Source organism: Paramisgurnus dabryanus, chromosome 20 (assembly GCF_030506205.2).
Source record: "Paramisgurnus dabryanus chromosome 20, PD_genome_1.1, whole genome shotgun sequence".
Lineage (NCBI taxonomy): Eukaryota > Metazoa > Chordata > Actinopteri > Cypriniformes > Cobitidae > Paramisgurnus > Paramisgurnus dabryanus.
Window position 1 is genome coordinate 34,941,211 of NC_133356.1, and position 24,190 is coordinate 34,965,400.

General features: G+C 37.6%; 1 protein-coding gene across 6 annotated transcripts in view; it reads right to left on the minus strand.

Annotated features, from left to right (window-relative positions):
- Positions 1-23,984, minus strand: part of mlip (muscular LMNA-interacting protein) — a 96,914-nt gene extending 72,930 nt beyond the window's left edge. For all 6 annotated transcript variants that reach the window (XM_065249365.1, XM_065249359.1, XM_065249352.1 and 3 more), the window contains exon 1: positions 23,834-23,984. In XM_065249365.1, coding sequence (XP_065105437.1) covers positions 23,834-23,869 — 36 coding nt within the window. In that variant the 5' untranslated portion in view covers positions 23,870-23,984. The remainder of the gene's footprint in view (positions 1-23,833) is intronic.
- Positions 23,985-24,190: the final 206 nt, after the last annotated feature.

The window sequence follows — 24,190 nt, forward strand, 5'->3', positions numbered from 1 at the left end:
CAATTACCCTCAATTATCAATTGACTGTCATAAGTGTTTTGAAAAGCATTACTTAAAAAAGGTTCTCAACTCACCATATACACAGGTACAAAGTCATCATATACAATAAATCTGTGGGTGTGACGGTTGGAATGTGTCCAATGCAAGATAAGGATCCAAATGCAGTTTTAGTAAGTCTTTTAATAAATCAAAAAATGGTACTAAGAACATGGGCAGACAAACACAGGTAAAACAAAAGCGTACATCCAACATTGACTGACAAACAGGAAATGAACTAATAGGGTATATATGTCTGACAAGAACCAATCACAAAGCAGAGAGTCCAGAGACATGGCCGTTTCTCAATATGCGTTCTTGTCTGTACTTGTGTTCTTGTGGACTTGTGAAACGTCATCAGTCGCGGACCAAGTACTGTTCCAAATCAAAGTTCGCATCAAGCCCAAGTTCACATAAAATGCAAACACGTGTTGTCGTCCCATTTATAGGTGCATATTACTAACGCGCTCATTAAATAACAAAAAATTATTTAAATAATAAATAAATAATTAGGTGAGTCGAAGAAATGATTACAGGATCTATTTTGGGGATGTTTCACTATAAATATAATTTTTAGGGCTGTCAATCGATTTAAATGTTTAATCTAATTAATTACATACTCTGTGATTATGAATCAAAATTAATCGCATACATAATTTTTGCTGTTAGAGTATTAAATATTTCAATTTATATTAATCAATGAATGATCAGCATTAGTGACAAGTTTGAAAACTCTTTTACCATTACAGTGTTTTTACTGTTCAAATAATGGCCATAACAAATCAACAAAATGACCTACAGTAATATGCTAAGAAAATAAATTAAAAAGTGCTTTAGGAAGATTATTTACCAAAAGTTTAACAGTGCGATATCAATTACAGGGCTTTTGTGCAATTGAACGTAAACCTTAAATAAAAAATCAGCCCCTTTACCTTTGGTATTATGGGACGTTCTTGGATGCTTTGCATTGATGTGGTACTTTACAGTGGACGAACTCCGGTGATATGCTAATTCCTCGCTACAAACATTGCAGACAACTTTATTTTTATCATCACTTCCATCAGGCCATTTTTATAATTTTATGTTCCAATCAATGAGGCTGTTCAAAACGTTTTGAGCTCGTCCACTTTCAACCATTTTCAACCACATTCAGTGGTAGTCGAAAACCCTTTTGATCGGATTGCTATTGTAGTGTTAACGCACATGTGGTTGAATGTGTTCGAACAGCCACACGCGACCACCTTCTCTCCACCCATTTATCTAATTTAAGGTACTGAGCACAATGTTTTACGTTAAAATTACACATAATGTGTTAAAAGCTTAATGCACGAAGATGTGTAAAAAATTAACACATCCTTTCTAAGGGGCTGTTTACACTTGGCATTAACATGCGTTTTCGTCGATCGGATCACAAGTGGACGACGTTAATGCCAGGTGTAAACGGTGTTCAAAACGTTTTGAACGGGTCCACCTTCGACCACTTTCAACCACATTCAGAGGTAGCATAATGAACCACGCGCAACGCGCCACTGACTTTAAACACACGGTGAATAGCGCTATTTTTAGCCTTTCATTGATAAAACTAAAGCGGCTGATCTCCGTAGTTTCGTTTTGAAAGCGTGTGAAAGTTGCGCGATCTAATTTCATCAATTGGGTTGAAAATCCTGAGAAAGCTCTAACATATACATGTACAAAACACTGTGCAGCATGTTTACTTGCTAAATAAGCAGCTGACTCCGACATAATATTAGTTCACATCCATATAAACTCATAATTACTCCTGCTCGCGATTGAATGACAGCAGATAGACTCGCCCACAGTCTCACTAACCACCCCTCAGTTTTCAGGACAGAAGTGGTCGAAAGTGGACAAAAGAGACGGATTTAAATACCAGGTCTAAACGTAATGTGTCTCTCTCATCCACTTGTTATCCAATCGATAAAAACACATCTTAATACCAAGTGTAAACAGTGTATAAGATACCAAGTGGGTGATATGTTCTTATCATACTACGGGAAGTGTGAGACGTATCTTTACAGATTAAATGTAAATAGAAAACAATGTTTGCACATTGCATGTTTTTGCATCAAAACATTATGCATGTGGTCCAACATTTAACATAAATGATGGAATATATAATTGAAAACTGGCAAAACTATGAATAAATAAAAAGAAACAGCCACAGAAAAAGAACATGGCCCTTCAAAAATCTTACTGGAGGTGATGAGAATGTTAGTGAAGGTAAGCGCAGTTAGCCACAAAGTGTATCAGACACCATAAATAGTTTATGCATGTAACAAACTTAAAACTTTTCTTTGTTATATATTATAATTTAGTTGATTTGCAATGCTTCTGCATTGACATAGTATTCTATACCTGATATACAACTTCAATGCTAAAAGACAGTCATTTACAAGTGGTTACTAAATCATATGTCCTGTGTATATTAATAAACCGGATGGCCTTGCTTGGCTGACACTGCCGTCAGTGTATAAATGTGTGAGTGAGTGTGAAGCAATATGTAAAGCGCTTTGGATGGCCATTCGTCTATAAAAAGCAATATATAAATGCAGTCTATTTACCATTTAATAGTAACCGATATACTTTGCTACTTTTGTTGTCCTCTGATTTTTGTGTTTTATTTTGTTTTTATTAATGTATGACTGCTTTGAAACAACTAAACAATTGTGAAAAGCACTATATAAATAAAACTGAATTAAATTGAAAACCACTAACTTGGCTGATCACTTCCATATATTATTTTTACTTCTAATATATTCTACTATAGAAGTCAATGGCACCCTGATCTGTTTGGTTACAATCATTCTTTAAAAGGTGTTCTTTTTGTGTGTTCAGCAGAACAAAAACATTTAAACAGGTTTGAAGCAACTTAAGGGAGAGTAAACACTGACCTTTTTCTTTTGTACTTACACAGTAGGTAAAGACACCTAAATTGAACTGGGACCAAATAAATAGACTACATTTCTTGTAGAAAACTGGTGAGTGCTCATCTATGGAAAACTAGCTGGGTGGTTAAAAGATTATTGAGTGGTTGTTTACTCGGAGTGGCATATCCAATTCCCTGTGATAATCCCTAAACATTGCTTAAATCCTGTCTTTAAAGTAAATTTAAGGGATTTTTTCAGCTGTCTGGCGGTTAAATATTATAAACTTGATCAGATAATAATAGCAGGTAAAAGCACACCTCTCCTTAACAAGAGTAATTTGACGTTATTTTGTGGCACTACTTGGTAACACTTTATTTCGATAGTCCACTTTAGACATTTTAGTAATTATAAGTTACTTTGCAACTACTTATTAACTACCAATCTTTAGAGAATTAGTAGACTATCTGCTTAATATCTACTAACACTTTATTGTGATGATATCTCAACAGACATTCAACTGTCTATAAGTATCTATGCAGGTGAATGTCAACTTATTCCACTAACCCAAACCTCTTCCCTAACCCCAACCCTTATAGTCTACTAATACTCTAATGACAGTTAGTTGACGTATAGTTGCAAATTATTGAAAGTTAGTTGACATGTAGTTGCTAAGTTATTTATAGTTAGTTGAATGTCTAAAGTGGACTATCAAAATAAAGTGTGACCCACTACTTTATGTATGTAGCACACTACTTGCCTTTAAGTTTAAGCAATAGTAATAGTGATGCTTGCCTTAGTAAACACCAATCATTATGCATTTCCTGTTGAGCTCTAATCAATTTCCTTCCCATTCTACGCTACCCGCTGTACTCAAAGGGTCCTCCGACTTTGTAGTGAAAATGGAAGTGCAGCAAGCCTTAATAGATGGGCAGATTTGATTTTAATTTTTGGTGTTTAGTCGTGATGCAATAAGATGGCACACTTACGAATTAAAATATTATTATATATAAATACTTTATTTTGAACTCCGCCACATAGCAGTTCACCTCGTGTCATGTCTCTCACATACAGTGTGACCCCAGATGGTTGCCTGGCAACCGTTGACCTCAGCACTTAACAGCCAATAAAAAACCATTACGTCACATCTCCCCTCTTTAAAGTTCAACTGCTTCTTATTTGTTTTGTTTTTCAGTACATTTAGTGTTGTTTTTGTTTAACACGAGAAAGCAGGTAAGTTACAAATAAACAGGTATAGAACAATATTAACTGTCTCCAACTGCATTAGCATAAACTGTCAACAACAACATTACAACATTCATTATTCTGTTTTCCTTTTACACCTCACTGTGAATTATGAAAAGTAACATGCATAGATGCAATACAAGTACAATCATATACTAGTATGACAGGAAAGTACACTTATCCCAAAACATAATCCTTGAACTTCACTGGCTGTTTTAAAGGAGCGTTGAATCAAATACTCAATTTTAACTTGATACTTTGTTATATAAGAGGTCATCATAGTTAAATGAACATCCTGCAAGTTTCAGAACTGAAAACGTCTGTGCTACTGAAATATAACCGTTTTTGGCACCAAGCCAGCTAAACACTCCAGTGTGGAATTCGGAAATATATGACGTCAAGGTAGAATTGAAGCACCTCCCCATAGCCAAATACAATGACCATTTTTGTAGCCCCGCCCACAGCTTCGCGTGACACACGTGTGTCTCAATCAGTAAACATGTCTTTAAAGATTGCCAAATGTAACCAAAATGACTTTTAAACAGGGCTCTGAACCGGTTCAAGAAACGAACGAAATTTTAACAGGAACAAAAACGAAAACTAAAACGAAATCAATTTTAATCGTTCTGAACAGAAACGTTTATTTAAAATGACCATTAACCGGTTAATAACGTTATTTTATCGTTTTCTTTAATATTGTACTTATCAGTGACCAATCATGATTTGAACAGTACAACATGTGACTTTGACGCATCAAGCGTGAGTGACTTTGACACATAGCGTGAGTGAAATGCCCGCGCAGCAGTCATCGAGTCTCCGGCCCGATAGCATTTGTCTTAAATAACCACAAAGCTACCCATCAAATGTTCAGAGGTATGTTTAAGTTAAAACTTGCTTGGAAATATGAAGATGGAAACTGTAACTCAAAAAAGCCAGGGGACTTATACCACTGTCAATTACTTTTTAGATGGGTCGCCACCAAGAAATTCCTTTTCGTTATTATTCGTTAGTCTTAACAAGTCTGTCTGCAATATTGAAGGATGTGAGGGGAGAAGTACAGTAGCCGGGAATCACTGAGGTAACTTAACATAAACATCCAGCAGAGTATGCTGCGGTTTCAACCAGTAAAAGACATGGTTGAAAACGGGTTGTTTTTTTCAGCTGTTTATACTTAAAATGAATGCAGGTATTTCTTTTGTGGTTTTAACAATTAATGAAATGTTGAAGTTTAGTTTTAGTTTTTGTGTGAAAATTAGTCTGTATGCATGCATTTGTTAAAGTATAGCCTGAATTAAAATAACGTTATTAACCGGTATTTTTTCTAAGTAAACCGTTTTCGGAACGTAAATGTTCAATGAGGAACGCAAAAACGGAAACGTTAAAATATCGATTCTGCTCGGAGTGAAACGATTGATAATTTTTTTCGTTTTTAAGCCCTGCTTTTAAATAAATTTTTTCTGATAGACTTTTATTTTGACGCAGTGATCTGTTATGATAGAGTTACCATGGTAACAAAGACTAGGGTTGTGGAGGAACCGCGTGGGAACAACACAGAAGCTGAATACTTTAATTCGGAGGCTCAGAAAATAACATTAGGAATGTGTGAAAAAATTTTGTTTTTTAAGAGTTCCAGCTCGCGTGGGGAGTGTTTGATTACCTTGTGTACTGTGTGGATTCACTTGTAAAGAAGCAAGTCGATGCTGGAATTGCAGAGAGACTGTGATTAAAGCTCCACTTATATTGGATCTGACGAAAATGACACAGCAAGTAAGACATTTTACTTTATTTAAGTTACTGCGTTTCACTATTGCTTTGTTCAAAAGCAATAGTCCTGTCCTGTTCAAGGCCGCCTTAAGGCACAGGCTTACCTGGGCTGAAGCCCAGGGGCCTCTCAAGTTCAGAGGCCTCCCAAGTTCACGTTCATATTGTTTTGTAACTCGTCAGGATATTTGTCAATCACTCTAACTGCACGTTACATGGCTGCTGATTGGTCCGTGGTAACTTACTGTGAAATAAAATTTCAGACGTAACAGATTTTTCTATTCCGTGTAATGTGCGCGTTGTCAACTTGCCATTCCTACATGTTAGACTGAGGACGGTTTCACATTTGGTGCGATTGCCTGGTCCGAACCCGAGTTCGATTGCTCCTTTACCACAATCACGTCATAATGCTGTTAACGGTCTATAGCCACACTTCACATTTAAGCTTACGTAATTTAAAACAACGCTAACTTACCTTTGAAATAGCTGAAGACGGCGTGTAAGAACATTAAACTTCCTTAAAGGAATATTCCATTTTCTTAAAAGAAAAATCCAGATAATTTACTCACCACCATGTCATCCAAAATGTTGATGTCATTCTTTGATCAGTCGAGAAGAAATTATGTTTTTTGAGGAAAACATTGCAGGATTTTTCTCATTTTAATGGACTTTAATGGACACCACCACTTAACACTTAACTCAACACTTAACAGTTTTTTCAACGGAGTTTCAAAGGACTCTAAACGATCCCAAACGAGGCATAAGGGTCTTATCTAGCAAAACGATTGTCATTTTTGACAATAAAAATAACAAATATCCACTTTTAAAGCATAACTTCTCGTTTAAATCCGGTCGTCATGGGCTAGCGTGACCCGACGCAATACGTCATCACGTCAAGAGGTCACAGAGGACGAATGCGAAACTCTGCCTCAGTGTTTACAAATGTGGTGAAAGAGGACCAATCCTACGTTGTTGTATGTCAACTGATACTAATTAATGTCTTTGTGGCAGTTTATTGTTTAAAATAGTCAGCAAACGTGAGTTTTATATATATAACACGTGACCTCCCTACGTCACTACGCATTTACGTTAGGTCGTGCTGGACCGGACCTAAACGAAAAGTTGTGCTTTAAAAGTGTATATTTGTTATTTTTCTTGTCAAAAATGACAATCGTTTTGCTAGATAAGACCCTTATGCCTCGTTTGGGATCGTTTTTAGTCCTTTGAAACTCCGTTGAAAAAAACTGTTAAGTGTTGAATTAAGTGTTATTTGTTGGTGTCTATTAAAGTCCATTAAAATGAGAAAAATCCTGCAATGTTTTCCTCAAAAAACATAATTTCATCTCAACTGAACAAAGAAATACATCAACATTTTGGATGACATTGTGGTGAGTAAATAATCTGGATTTTTCTTTTAAGAAAATGGAATATTCCTTTAAAACAGTGTCCTGTGGATTTGTAAATTCCACCTCAACCTCTAATCTCTGAGTTTGAGCCAGTCTGGGTTTGCATGAAGTCAGATGAAGCAGGCGGTGCTGATTCGTTCTAAATGTTCTAATATTCATATTTTACACGATCCATAAAATGGATCGCAGCAATACATCCAATCAGAGAAACTGGTCTATTTTAATTAAAGAAAACATATATCAACTATATTTTCTTCAAGTGATTACATTACAAGTCATGAAACATTCAATGTTTAATTTATTTTAATTATTCTTGATATATATTAAAGTAATAAAAAACTTTGTAGGGGGGCACAACAACCTGTTCGGGGGGGGGGGGGGGTACTGCCCGCGAATGCCCCCCCTTGACGCCGGCCCTGGGTAGTGATAAGGAAGGACTTATCAGCCGCAATTTAGATTCTGATGCCCGCTTACTGTGTTGTATACGGTAATTTAGGCAAGTTGCGTTTGAACGGTCAAACACTCAAGGCTTTTTTATCATATAACTGTGGTATGTAACGCTACGTGTATCTAAGAGCAACCTCACAAGCACAATAGAAACATACCAAGTTATTGATAAGAGCTTATCAGCCGCAGTTTATAATCTGATGCGCGCTTACTTTGTTGTATACGGTACTTTAGTCACATCAAGTTTAAAGTTTTGTTTCTACTTTACTATACGTATTGTCATTTATGTGTATCATCTTTAGCACCCAGAATCTTTTGTGGCTCAAACATATATGTGTTCGGCTGCTATTTTCCCACATTAATGTTTTTATAACATTTCCCCACATGTAATGACGGGTAATGAAGCTGTCCAATCATAGCAGTGCGTGTTTACGTCCAGGTCTTCAGTGCGGCCCGCCCCTTCAAACGAAGCTTTTCTCCAGAGAGCCACTAATCCATGTTACAAAATAGCCTATTACTGATTGCTTTTGATGTTTTTGAATGTAAAAACCACGCGAACATCATAAGTAGACCTCAGACAACAGTATAAAACAATAAAATCGACAAATTCACCGCCCCTTTAATTCCCTACCAGCAAGAGTTCTTTTACAGGTCAACTTGTGTGGATGTGATTTAATAGGAGTTGGGGTATCTCGCCCTTTTGTCTCAGTCTTGTGAGAGGGAGTATCAGTTACTTCCATGCTCTCATGTACAGTTTCACTTTCAGGTGTGCCAGCTGTTTCAGGGACACTCTGAATGTTTCTCCTGTTCCGACGGGAAATAGCACCTCCATCAGTCTGAACAATGCACGACCTGGTTTCGGGAGCTTTTCCAACAACTGTTGCTGGTGTTTTCCATCCTTTCTCCCCATCCAACTTGACTTTCACACTTTGACCTGGATATAAATCTGGTAAACTGCGTGCTGAATTTCGTCGGTTGTAGAAGTATTGATAGGCCTGTTTAGTATGCTTGTCCCTCCTTTTGACTTGTTCATAGTCGACTGGTCTTGGCAGCAGCTGTTTTTTTAGCATTGGAACAGTCGTTCTGATCTGACGTCCTATCATAAGTTGAGCTGGACTCATTCCTGCATCCTGTTGTGTGGCAATTCTTACAGCATTCAACTTATCGTCAGTTACAGGCCTGGTAGACAGTACTGCTTGTATAAACACTTTGACATCACCCTCAGTATCGGACTCGCCTTGATGTGTTATTGGATTCCTGGACAGGGCATCTGCCACTATAAGTTGTTTACCTGGCACATGCACTGCTCGGACATTGAATCTCATCAGGCGCATTAATAGTCTCTGACATCTTAGAGGAGCTTTGTCAATGTTGTAAGTGTTTATTAAGGGGACCACGGGTTTGTGGTCTGTTTGGAACTCAAATCTGGCCATACCTTGCAGGTACCATGAGAAGCTTTCACATGCCCATACTCCTGCTAGGCATTCTTTTTCTATTTGTGAGTAGCGCCGCTCTGTCTCTGTTAAGGTCCGTGAACAAAAAGCAACAGGACTTAATCCATTCTCCTGCTTCTGAAGCAGGGCGACTCCAAGGCCATAGCTACTTGCATCCGCGCTGACCACAGTGGTCTTGTTGGCATCGTAGAATGCTAACACCGGTGCTGTAGTCAACATGTTCTTGACCTCATTAAATGCCAGCATCTGTTCCTCATCCCAGACCCAATCAGTCTTGCGCTTCAGCAGTTCAGTCATTGGATGAAGAACTGATGAAAGTCCAGGGAGGAATTTGCCCAGGTAATTAATCATCCCCAATACCTGTCGCAGTTCCATCAGATTCTTTGGGCAGGGGAGCTCAGTTATATCCATACTTTATTTGTGTCTGGCCGGATTCCATCCTTTCCAATGATGTGTCCAAAGTATTGAATCTCAGATTTTCTAAAATGACACTTGTCTCTGTTTAATTTTAAACCAGATTCTCTGAAAGTCTTTAAAACTACCTCAAGATTGCGATCATGTTTGTCCTTGTTCCTGCCGAACACAAGTATGTCATCCATCACTGCTACTGTGCCAGTATGATCTTTGAGAGGAGTGCTCATTTCTCTCTGAAATATCTCAGGAGCTGAAGTAATCCCGTAGGTAATCTTTGAAAACAGAAGCGGCCAACTGGTGTGATGAAGGTGGTAAGTTTTCTGCAGCTTGTGTCCAATGGTATCTGCCAGAATCCACTCAACACCTCTAACGTGGAGAATACAGTTGCACCAGACAGTTGTGGTGCAATGTCCTCAAGAGTAGGCAGAATAAATCTCTTACGCTTTACTGCTTCATTTAATTTCTTTAGATCAACACAAATTCTCACCTTTCCATTCTTCTTTATCACAGGCACAATAGGAGCACACCAGTCTGTTGCTTCAGTGACCTCTGATATGATCCCTGACTTGAGCATACGCTGCAGTTCCTCTTTCACTTTTGGCAGCAATGGAAAGGGAATTCGCTGAGGTACATAGAGGCTTTTTGGTTTGGCATCCTGTCTGAGCTCAATTTTGATTGGTTCACAATTTAAAATTCCAAACTCTCCAAAAACTTCAACATCAGTAGTAATGCCATCTACTCTACTCACTAGGTTCATTTCACAGGCAGTTTTACGGCTAAGAAGGTTATTGGTGTATGGGCCTTTAACAACATATTATGTCCAAAAACTAATGCTTTGTTCTTTTCTTTACGTGCATGCCACAAATTGACCTATGCAGTCCAGTTTGCCACCCGGACTCCTGATGTCTGCTGATGTTTTGGTAAGTTGAGGGCCGCGAGATAGGTTTAAGAATGTTTGCTCCGACATTACCATGATATCAGCTCCAATATCAATCTTGAACTTTACCGTTGTGCCATTCATAGGTAGCTTTACGTGCCACTTGTCCTCTTTACCAGTATCAGAAACTGATCCCAGAAACCATGTTTCGTTTGCTTCAGCCTCCTGTCTGTCGCTGGTCACTTCCTTTACAGTTTTTTTTACACGCAATTTCGTAATGTCCCATTTTGTTACACTTACGACATCGTTTGCCTCGTGCCGGACACGCCCAGCGGTCATGTATGCGTGCACATCGTGAACAGGTCTCATTATTACTTCCATCTCGTTGTTTGGTATCTGGATTACTGCCTTTATGTTTGTTGAATTGTTTTGAGTACTTAAACTTACATTGCACTTCGTTGACATCACTTGCACTTCTCATATCAGCACTTTGCATTTTAATGAGTTCTGACTGGCGAGCAATCTGTATCACTTTCTCCAGCATCAAATCTGGCTCTAGCTGCAGCTTTTCAGACACGTTGCTATCCGCTATTCCAATCACGATGTGATAGCGAATCTGCTCATTTCTAGTAGCCCGGAAGTCACAAAACTGTGCCAGCTCATATAAACTCCTGACAAATGCCTCAACACTTTCGCCGCTTTTCTGGTCTCTTCTGTGAAAGCATGTGCGGTCATGAATCAAGTTGCGTTTGGGCACAAAATGTTCGTCAAACTTTCTAACTATTGCATTGTAGTAATCATTTTCCTCCTCCGCGGAAAATGTAAATGTGCTGAATATAGGTTCTGCCTGTTTGCCCATAGCATAAAGTAATGAGTTCAACTGGACATCGCCATCTTCCTTGTCGAGTTTTGTTGCAATCCTGAACCGTGCAAAACGTTGTCTCCATGCCAGCCAACTTGCTGGCTGTGCAAAATCAAAGGATTCAGGAGCGTGAAACCTCTGCATTTTCCTTCCGTTTTATTTCACAGTTTAGAGAAGTGCACGGCGCATATAAACTTCTAACACCATGTCATGATGCAAAAAGATGGCACTCTTACGCACTCAAATTTCAGCTTTATTTTAAACTCCGGCACATAGCAGTTGCCTGGCAACCGTTGACCCCAGCACTTAACAGCCAATAATAAACCATTACGTCACAGTGTGTAATAAACATTTCTGGCATAAAAAGCAGCAGGTCACTGTCACTTTAAGACCCAAGGCAGCTTTAAGACTTCACAGTTTCAATAAACTGATAAACATCCAGCTATACCTTTCTTTATATCCATCATTACACAAAGTGAAAATGTTTCCATTTATTTCTATCATTTTATTTGCCAATTAATGAAACCAGGTAAAAAATGCATTATAATGGGTTTTAAAAATGACTGAATCTAAAATTCCCAAATTCCATGACAGTAAAATCAATTTTTATGCTTGAATTCCATGATTCCGTCCGTCCACGTTTTCTACATCACATCTAGGGCCAAATATTATACATTATATCCCGATTTTACAGTACACAGCCATATCACCAGTGTTAAATCTACACTGCTGGTGTTTATATGGGTACCATCAGACCTGGTGGTACCCATTTATACACCAGGAGTGTACATTTAAAACTGGTAATTTTGCTGTGTAGGTTATTTTTCAATGTACCATCCCACATTGTCCTAATTAAACTTACTACTTTTCCCACCTTTAGTTTGTTGGGTGGTGGTCACCCTAAGAACAAATAGATTTAAAATAATGTTTGCTATAATGACATATACAGGGATAAAGTATACAGTAGGCAGTAAAAATGGAATGATGCCTGGCAGCTCATCTCATCAATTCAAAGTCAATAGGCCGGCATAACGTCATGATGAGGGTTAATTAATAAAGCTTAGTGGGAGATGTTCAACCCTCAAGCCCTGAATTAGTCACAGTGGATAAAGCACAGAAATAAACAGGTTAGAAAACTGTAAATCTCAAATACTTAATCATTTAATACAATCAAAGCAGACAGCTCTGTGATTTAGGGATAATCCATGTTTCCGAATATCTTCTAACATGCCTTGTGATGCTGCTGTTTTTATTTACTAATGAAAATAGTTGGTACACGCTTGTGGCAGTGCAGATGATGACATTAAATTTCAAAGCTGTTTTTATGTTACAATCATGCATGCATATTAGCTCAAACCAATGCTATCAAAGTCAGTTTGTATGTTCAATTTAATTCAATTACATATTCAAAAAAGTTTGAGTGAAAATACATGGATAAAGAAGGTGGATAAAAATTATTTTAAAAACAACCTCTAACCTTCTCGTTAAAGGGTTTCATGGCTCAAACAAGAAACTAGAAATTTTGTATTTGTGGCACCAAATGTACATAGATTGATTGTAGTGCTCAGTTTGTCTTGTTTGTTCAAAAACTGAGGTTCAAGTTCTCTGAGTCTCCATCTGAAAGGACATGTTTGGCATAGCAATGAATCAGAGAACATAATCATCATCCGAACAGAATCTGAACATTGACAAACAGCACATTTGATAGTGATGATTGATATCCGTAATGTAGTATGAAATTGGTTGTTTTGATAGATGGTAAGGCATGTGGTGTATTTATGAGGTCACAATACAGAAACATAAACCAGAATGACCAGAAAAGCAAAAGACCCATTAACAAAATTGCATTGCATTTATGTGGAGAGGAAAATTATAAAAAACAAAGATGATACAAAGTAATTTGTTTAAAATGAAACTCAATAGAAACCCCACATTTAACCACTGTTATGTGCATTTAAAGGGTAATAATGAGTAATGTGGGATCAAATGACCAATAGAGAAAACATAGGCAAAGAGTGTAGAGTTGTATGTAGCCAATACCACAAAAAATTCTGGCATCGGAATCGGCGAGTACTTTAACCCATGTACCGATCCGATACCATTTTCTTAATAAACCTAGTTATGCCCGTTATAGCTTACACTAAAGCTAACGCTGCAAAGCGAAACTCATTTCTTCTTCGCTGCTCTGAATGCAAACGGCAGGAAGTTACCACACGTGTGACGTAACCACTGTTTGCTTAGAGCGGCAAAGAAATGGAAGCATGCAGCCGTATGTCCGCTGTTTGTTAGTATTTCAGACTAATAAAACATTGACATGTCTCAACGGAATCCACGCCCGCAGATTTTCGCGGAGAACTACGCAGATTTAATGCCCGTGACTGACAAGCACACAAACAACGCGCTTGAGCGTGTTTGTGACCAGTAACGTCATTGAATACGTTTACGTACATGCACAGAATAAGCGGATAACTATTAAAAAATCTGCTTATTACAGAAAACTGTTTTCATGCGTTTACACGCAAATCAGTAAGCCGGCTATGCAGACAACTGCGTTTACATGGGACTTGAAGAATTATCAGTTTTCTCGCAGGCAGTGACGTCACCGCCTATAGTACACAATAGTTGATCAAAAAGTCAATGACATATCTGTCTTAAGCTGTACTGTTGTATCTCTCCTCGTGTCTGCAGAACCTGTAAATGTAACATGAGCTTTTATTTTGACACTTTCTCTGCCAACTGCTTTAGTCGAGCGGAAACTTTTATGCGTTACCTTGCGCTTACTTCCACGTGTGACGTTTATCTTTCATACGCAGAGACATGCGCACATGGACAAAACTGTGAGAAAGCCGGTTAAGGTGTTTACATGCCATGCGAAATCGGGGAAGTGAGCAAAAAACTACCTGTGACGATCGGTTTTTGCTAACGCTGTTTATGGGCTTTCCCCGATTAAAGAAAACCGCTTTACGCGTTTACATGACCCCACGTGTTATCAGTTTATTAAGCATAATCGGCGTAAGACTGTGCATGTAAACGCACTCATTGACAACAAGCACACATACATAGCCTCGCGCGTTTGTGAGCGGAATTGACAAGTACATAAACCCTGCGTGTGCTGTTTGCTGTGATTGTTTTTAATGATAAGAACATGAATCATTTGATATTTGAGATGAAATAAAACCACTGAGTTTCACCGCAGATCTTACTTGTCTCTGTCGTCTATGTGACGCGACAGTCAGCACTCAGCACATCATTTCAAATCCGTTTACAAGACGAATGCTCTTTTATGTTTAATATAAAGTTTACATTGCGCTGTAAAAATTATGAAATTATCTTCATACGTGCTAAATTCATAATTCATAATGAGAACATATTAACACAAGCTTATTCACTGCATTGATGTAATGCAGTGAGCTGGACAAAAACAGCTGATTGAGCGCAAACGTAATTGATGTGGACGCAGGTTTTGGTTACACTTTATTTTGATAGTCCACTTTAGACATTCTACTAACTATAAATAACTTTGCAACTACATGTCAACTAACTTTCAATAATTTGCAACTATACGTCAACTAACTGACATTAGAGTATTAGTAGACTGTAAGGGTTGGGGTTAGGGAAGAGGTTTGGGTTAGTGGAATAAGTTGACATGCACCTGCAAAGATACTTATAGTCAGTTGAATATCTGTTGAGATATCATCACAATAAAGTGTTAGTAGATATTAAGCAGACAGTCTACTAATTCTCTAAAGATTGGTAGTTGATAAGTAGTTGCAAAGTTACTTATAGTTAGTAAAATGTCTAAAGTGGACTATCAAAATAAAGTGTTACCCAGGTTTTTCAGATGTGTCAAACAAGGTGTGAAAAAAATTTCCGTTAACTGAATTAAAAATTAAAACAGGATATACAAACACCAATAAATAGGCCTAACTGAAACTGTGTTATGTGTTTACAAAAAATAACATTAAAGTGAAAGATCACCCAAAAAAATTTCAGTCAGGACCTTTTAAGTAAAAAAAATACAGGAGACAGCTTTAAGGTTAAAGGTCCCGTTTTTTCCTGATCCCATTTTTCAAACTTTAGTGAGTGTTGCTGTCAGAGCCTAAATGATAAAGCTCAAACTTCAATGGCTATGTTTGCATGCACAAAATTGTGTCAATCCGATTTTATTTAATACTATTGAAGGCTACAACTATACAGTTTACATGCACCCTTAACATGGCAATCTGATTAAAATGTTTGTTTACATGTACATTCTATAGAATCTGAACCAAACATCTGCGCAAGCGCACAGCCAGGGTTGCCAGATTCGCATATCAAAACCATCTGAATGGACATTCAAAACTAGATCAAAAACATCCCAATGACAGCCCAAATATCAATAACTAATCAACAAAACTCATTTCATCTTTAACCACAGAAAAAACAACTTGTGGAAACAGTTTAAACAGTTCCCCAAATCTAAACTCGAAAAAACCAGAGGACTTGGCAACGTTACGCTGCGGACAGCATCTATTGTAGTTCACACTTATTTCTGGATAAAAGTCAAAACGGAGTTGGAGAAAGTTGTTCTAAGAAGTTTTCAGATATTTTAAGTAGCCTAATGTTTTAAAGTACACATAAACTCTGTAGAACGTACCTCGCGTGTACAGCACGTGACCCCATTACCGTAATAATGCGTGTTGCTATTGCATGGAATAAGAGGTAAGACGTGAACTTGAGCACAACTCTTTTGCGCATGTGCACAATGTATTTTTGCATCCGATTGAGAAAATATTACGATTCACACGTTTGCATACTTTTTTCCTGCTGATCGGATGACAGATCGGAGTACACCACCCCCTTCAATACGATCCAAATTTGCATCCGATCGTCCTCAGTCGTATTGATTAAGGTGTTTACATGAAGGCTTTTCAATACGATTGAGCCATCAATACGATTACAAACTGATTATTTGGTTGCATGTAAACGTATCTAATGCCAAGCGATATATTTTCTTTAAAGGATAATTCCAGTATTTAACACTTTGGGTCTCAGTTCTGGTTTGTTTTGGATGAACTACAGTGACGGACACAGAAATTTTGACAATGGGCCGTGTCTTGAGTTTTTGACTCGTTTAGAAGCATCTCTTGACTGCTTCAGAATGGAAGTCAATGGCCATTCACAAACATGTCATTAAAACAACACTTAACGTTCATTTTCAAAACCGAGTGGTGCGTGGTGTTCGTTGATGATTAAAAACAAGTTGTGTAGCGAAATACAGTTTCTGTCGTGTTTTATTTGGCATTTTGTAAAATTCCATTGACTTCTCTTGGAAGACTCATTGCTCGCTGATATATCACTCTCCCACCGGGAAACAGAAAAGGGTCGTTTACATGTGGTTGTAGTTTTTTCGCTCGGTTTCTCTCAGAAGAAAATTTTCCCATATTTGTAGGGCTGGACCAGAATATTCGAGTACTCGTTCTGTGGGTTGACATTCGATTTTCAGTTTTGAGATTTCGTATATATATATAAATATTTTACAGACTTAATGCAGAGCTTTTGCCAAGCAGGAAGTGCGCTTCATGCTCGCACTCTATAGGTGGCGCAGAGAGACAAACATCCATAGCCAACAGCCACCAAACGCCACCAGTGAAAGAGATGGCCTCGAACAGAAAGCACGCTTCATGCTATGGCATTACGCTAATAGTGTTGTAAATAACGTTCAGTTTCTTGCAAAAACTGATTGATTTGCTTCACAAGACGTCAATATGTCACACAAAGTTATGGGGGATTATGGTTGTATTGGATATATATGATTTAGCTCTTAAAGTGTGCGGATCGGTTGACTTGCATGACGAAGCACTGGGGTTTCTGCAAAATATCTTCTTTATTGTTCTGCTGATGAAAAAAACACATTGGATGGTGTAAGTGTTATAAATAAACTTGATTTTGAAAGTATGCTACCGTTTTATTACAGTTTTGTTTTATTACAGCATGTCCATATTGCACGAAAAAAAGGCACTACACTCCCTTAGGTCCGCAGCAACACATCCGCCACATAATAAAACTGTAGGCAGACAGACACACACACAAAGATTCCTGCCTTTATTAAAGAGAAAAATATATTCATCCCCTCCTTCCGAAGCTTTGAATATTCAATTTGATTTCTACTAGAGCTTCGAAGCTCAAAAAATGTTATTCGGAACAGCCCTACATATTTGATGGCTCAGTGACCAGCTTTAGGTTTGAAGTTGAGCTCGATTGTGACTGTCTATAGGCTAGACACCGAGCGTACTTGTTAGGCAAAGTGGTTGTCGCCATCAAGTGGTCGGGAGTGTGCTAACACTTCAGACTCAAATATAGAGCGGAAGTATATACGCGGTTGTGAGGTATCTGAAAAAATAGTTCCACTATAGCAAATAACACTGATTGAAATCATACATTGCGGCAATATATTTGTTTTTAATCATCAACGAACACCACGAACCACTCGGTGAGCAGTTTTGAAAATAAACGTTAAGTGTTGTTTTAATGACATGTTTGTGCATGGTCATTGACTTCCATTCTGAAGCAGTCAAGAGGTATGCTACATTTGGACAACCTGTGCTTAAAATTATTATTAATAGGGTCCCTTATCCCCAGAAAGTAGGGGTGGCGTAGTCAATCTGGTCGACATTATTAACAGCTACCTAGTGTTGGTTACATTATTGGTGTTCTAAACGAGTCAAAAACTCAAGACACGACCCATTGTCAAAATTTTTGTGTCCATCACTGTAGTTTATCCAAAACAAACCAGAACTGAGACTCAAAGTGTTAAATACCAGAATTATATTTTAACAGAATTCCTCTATCAACGTCTACAGCAAACAAGCGGTTTGGACAGCCCTCTACTTCCCGGTTGAGTGACGTCAAAACAAGAGTTTTGACTAAACTCCAATCTCAACATAACACCAACAGTGATGTCACGGTCGAGATGTACGCCCCAATATTAAATTACACAAAGTTGAAAAAAAAATTATTACAAAGTTGTTAAAATGCTTAAAACAATGTTGTGACTGCTGAGTTAGTGCTATATGTTAGTTAATGCTATATGCTAGCGTTTAGGCTGAAGTTCTACTTTTGTTGTTACAGTTATTATTTCAAGGCATTCTTTTGGCACCTTTAATACTGTACACAAAAGTAGGCTACACAGCTTTGTTTCAAAGAATATGGCACCAAAACAACTGTCAGTCATTCAGGACTGTGGCTGTCAGTGTACTATAGTACTGATGAGTCTTTTCCTCTTACACTCTTAGAATGCATTTACTTTTAACACAACTTGTGTTTTATTTTAACACAAAATCATCACAAAATGACACAAATGCGTTAAATAGCATAACACAAAAAGCCTGTGCTTAGGGTGTTCTTCTGTATTTGTTGTTGTTATGTACTACTGTGCTGACCTTTTGAAGCTATTAACTCGTCTCAGTTTGCATTTGCACTATAAATAACACTAACCCACCTAAAATCATACTCAGAATAACTCAAATAAAGAGCAGACTGTTCGCTTGGAGTCTGACTGTGGACAGGCAAACAAAAAATAAATTTTGCATACATACCAGCATGTCAGCATAGGTTTGAAACTACACATGTGGGTGTGTCCCGCATTTCAGAAGTAATTATGGGCCTTTGTACTGTAAGTCACCAGGGGTGCGTTTCCCGAAAAACGACATAACTCGGTGGTGAACCACCATAGTACGATGCATAGTTGGAGAAACTAACTGGCTTGTCACCACTGTTTCCTTTGTCGCACATTCGTCGTTTGAACCATGTTGGTTTAACAACACAGTTGATGATGCCACTTGGGAGGTGGAGTACTAATTAATCTGTGCAAATCGATTTAATGTCAGATTACTGCCGTAAATAACATATATTGCACCTGACATCGGGATTTAGTTATCTGTTGTTTATGTTCAAGATATTTCATTAATGCGGAAGTTCCCTCTTACGTCACTCCTCCCAGAGATTCCCCAGGGTCTTAAAGCGTGTAGGACTGCGCACATGCACAGTTTTCAAATGCAGAGCTTAAATTCTGTTTACAAACTTAAAGACGTAAAATACAATTTGTATATTTAGAATGATGGTTATAGAATGTACTCAGGGGCACTGTAAAGGGGGGGTAAACAATGACGATTCTCGGGGCCCATGACTAAGAGGGGGCCCAGAGAAGCCCCCAATAAAATTGTGGTGCTAAAAGATATATTTGATAGTAAAAATTATTAACTTTAAATTATTCTATTTGCTGTTTCCTAGTGTCAAAAAAAAATTTTGTTTAGGAAACACAAACGTCCGTGGGCCCCTCTCCCCCTCTCAATTATCACAAAATGGTTCAGTCCACCCAAATTGTATCCAGGCAACACAAACAGCTTGACTTCACTTATAACACCGGCAGAATATCAACTTGACGGAAGAGAAAATGCCAGCTCTGCCAGCTACTGTACAAACTACTATCAGCTGTTTGTGAGGTTTCAGTGCATCTCTTGAAGATGATGTGGAGTTGTATTACTACAATGTCCCCTATATTGTCAAATACAGCACGATTCATCTCTGCCAACCATCTTCACATAATACTTTCACAGTATTTTTTTTTTAAGACAAATAATATACAATTTAAGTGAAATTGTCCTTAAAACAAGCAAAATTATTTGCCAATTGTCTGATTGACTTAAATATATGAGAATGATAGTCAAAATACCATAAAAGTGCATGATTTTCTGTAAATTAATATGAATAAAGTCTCAACTGTGCTGGGGGCCCTGTCAAGATTCTTTTCATGGGGCCCAAAATCCTTAGCAGCACCCCTGAATGTACTACATGTTTTGTTTTGTTTTGTTTTTTGCTTATTTTGTTCAAAAGCATGTTCAACATACATATTATAATAACAAGGAACTATGCTTCCAACGAAAGAGCTGTCATTCAAACTACACAAGTTTGCGATGCAGCTTGTGAATGTTCGTTTGAACTATGGTTTCGGGAAACACCAAATCGTTGAATTTAACCAGTAATGACAAAACTTACGACAGTAGTTGGCTAATGATGCTTTTAGGAAACGCACCCCCAAGTTTTCACTTTCTTTCTGAAGCACACAGATTTTGTACAAAACTCATCAATTTGATAAGCGTAATATCCCTGATTAACCAGCTCTGTATGTTGTGATTGACCTTAATACATCGGAGGTTAGCCGGAAATGTGAAGCTCCTTACCATGTTTAAAGGAGCATTTCAACCGTAGAAACATTAATCTTTATTGAAAGTGTGTCATATTTGTAGTCAAAATGTAACATACATTTTTAATTTGGTGCCTATTTGACCGAGAAAAGGGGTGTTTGCAGTCTCACCCCCTCAACAAAGATATTGGACTTTCTGCTTTCAATGATGCAAAATGATGATTTTTACATCATTGAAAGAGGGAAGTGCAACACTGAAATCTGTATTTCTCCTGTCTCAGCGGCAACTGAGGAAATGATGCATGACCATTCAAAAACATGACTGGGGTTCTAACTATACAAAGCTTCATGCAAATGGGTGAAGTGTCCCTTTAAAAGATTTGGTCAAAATGGAATGCTGACAGGAGTTAACTTACAGGATAAACTGGAGGAATTATGATAATGTCGGTCTTGTCTACATCACCAATCCCAGGAAGTAAACTGTTGCCTACAATACGTGTGTTTGTTGTAGTGCAAGAAAAGAGATTTACATTGGAAACGATAACACGTGTCATCGATTACTTTGGGATTTTTACCTTTTGCGTTTCGTTAACATGAACTAACACACGCTTACACACTAAAGGAAATGTAAAATCATGAATCGGACCATTTAAATAAGTTTCTTTTTTATTCATATGCAATTCTCAGATGATAATTTCTCTTTACCCATCCACCAGAATGTAAAGTTTTTGTGTAGAGAGCTTCATTGATTATATATGGTGTGTCTTTTAGATTTACTCAATCACGAGCTGTACAGTTTCAATTGAAATATGTATGGAGACAGAATCTTAAATAATGCCTTTTGCCTTTGTGTATAAAGCTTGCCTTTAATAACAAAGCTCAGATGGGGACTGAATCTTGCATAGCCTACACCCCTCACAAGAGTTTAATTCACCCCTGTAGTGTAACCACAGTAAACCACAAACAAACAGAAGCAGTCGAAGGTCACAGCAGGCATTTACTATCTACCAATATAAACTATCTAGCCCACAGTGTTATGTGGATCATACCGTTCCTTATAGCTCATATTTCCAGTTCTATAGCCAAGCAGGGAATGCGATTGTCCCAGCATAGCATTACATCCAGAACACAAAACTCAGATCCAACATCTTCTCAATGAGATATCAAAAAAAATCATGAGAATTCATGAGACTCATGATCCAAACGCTGGGAGGTGTTCACCTGTTTAAATTAATGGATACAGCTGCTGTTCTCTAACCTTAAAAAAAAATATTTTTCGTATGCTTATAATTGCAGGAGAAAAGGAAGAAAACATGCTGTGTTCTCACTGGCTTTTACATACTGAGAGAAGCTACAGTTCTGCTGTACAGGTTTATGTTGTAAAGCTAAGATTTGACCGCACCAACAATAACTCTGCCTTTACATTCAGGTTTATTTTCAAAGAGGGACAATAAACAAATTTAATTTCCCAAACCAGATTTATTTGGTAGGTGACGGCAAGAAACTGCAAAACTGTAGGTTGTCTTTTTGTTTTGAACTACTTCACTATCGTCTTTCTGCAGAAAACACAATAACCTGATACAATTATTCAGAACTCCTAAAGGCTGGAATAAAGCATTTAATGGGCTTGAAGACAATAATGTAAATGAAACGTGTAGTTTTGTGAAACTAGTTTGTCAATGCAACATTCCAGAGCTGCTAAAATCCCTAATGTATTAGAAGAGACACAAGTATAAACACTTGTTTACAATATCACATTAAGCTGTCAAAAACTTTCTAATCGTGTTTCTATTTCAATAAACTATAACTATTTTAATAATGCAAAATTACAACTTATGATTCAGAAATGAAATGTATAGCATTTAACAGTAAACCTGTTTGTTCTGAGATAAGCATGAGGGGTGGGGAAATATTCATTTTCCAGCAGAAAGCAGTCAACATTATGTGTGTTTCCTTGACTTTTTGCACTGCTAATGCTGTAGCACTGAGCTATACAGGAGCACAGTACATCTTAATGGAAAAGCCAAAAATCAAATCTATATTTAATATATTTAATTCAATACTTCAGTGGACATTATGTGGATTCTGTGAGTTTTATCTTTTTAAATAAAAGTTTTATCTTTTTAAAGTAAACATACATTTCACTGTTGTGAGTAAGTAGTGTATTTTTACATTGTATTTGATACCAGGCAATGATGTTTTGTTGCCCAGAAAGAGGTTTAAAGACTTGCAGAGGTGGTGTCAAAAACGTTATATTGAATTTTGTCTACTGTACTTTAACTACTCTACTCTTCAGACCTTTAGCTGCTTTGTTTCTGTTTTTACCATTACATATCACTAACAAAAAAGTACACAACTTTTTTCAAAGAATCAAAACATTCAGTACTGCGGCTGCCAGCGTACTCTTAGCTGTATTGATGAGCATGTTCTTCTTACTTACAATCTGTATTTGTTGTTGTTATGTACTACTCTGTTGACCTTTCAAAGCAAATAACTCATCTCAGTTTGCACTATAAATAATTCTAACCCACCTAAATTCTTACTCAGAATAACTCAATTAAGGAGCAGGTCGTTCGCTAAAGTCTGACTGTGGACAGGCAAACACAAAATTCTTCCAGACCCACTTTGCATGCATGTCAGCATAGGTTTGAAACTGCACATGTGGGTGTGTCCCCGCATTTCAGAACCAAGTTGCCAGTTCGGCTTCCACTCGCCTCAACACAGACCTCAAAAGTGTCCAACGGCTGTAAGGGGCCTGTGGGATTTTCCCATTAGATAAAAGACTGCATCAAAGCTATAGGAAACACTTGCAGTGCAAGCTATGTGCAAAGCTCAAGCGGCCAATTAGATAATATGTGTGTGTGTATATATATATATATATATATATATATATATATATATATATATATATATATATATATATATATATATATATATATATATATATATATATATATATATATAAGCATGTCTTTTCACAACACATTCTAGATACCTGTAGTTTAAAGAGAGACGTAAAGCAACCAATCATGTTTTGCATTTTTTTTGTCTCCACAATAAAAGACCAGTGTGGACCCATCTTTAAAAACTATTTTAAAATGAGTTTTTCAGATGAAAAAAATCCTTCACTCCCTCAAACCTTGCACAATCAAGGTTTCAAACTAACCACACTCTTTTAAAAAGCAAGCTAGACACATCAATCTAAAAAGACACTAAGAACAAATCCATTACACCCATTAAGCATACATACAGTAGCTTTTACCTTTCCAAAGATCCCATGTGGCTGTTCCAAGGCCATGTTTGTGTTTGTTCTGTAAGTTTGTGTAGAGGCTCCTATGCTGCCATTCTCCCACCTGCTGCTTTAGACGTCTTCACACGAGTGAAAGCGTTTAGAGCTGGGATAACTTTGAAGTGCTGTGGATTTCTATTTATAGAGCCAAAGAGACACAAATAGACTTCAGACAGCCGGCAGCCCCGATGAGCGCACATAGCAGCAATAACATCCAAACCAGAATCATCTGTGATGACTAAAAGATTATCTTCTGGAATTGTTACAGATTTTGGTATTACACTCTCATTGCAATATTAGCAGACTGTTAGGGATAAGGAAGGGGTAAGG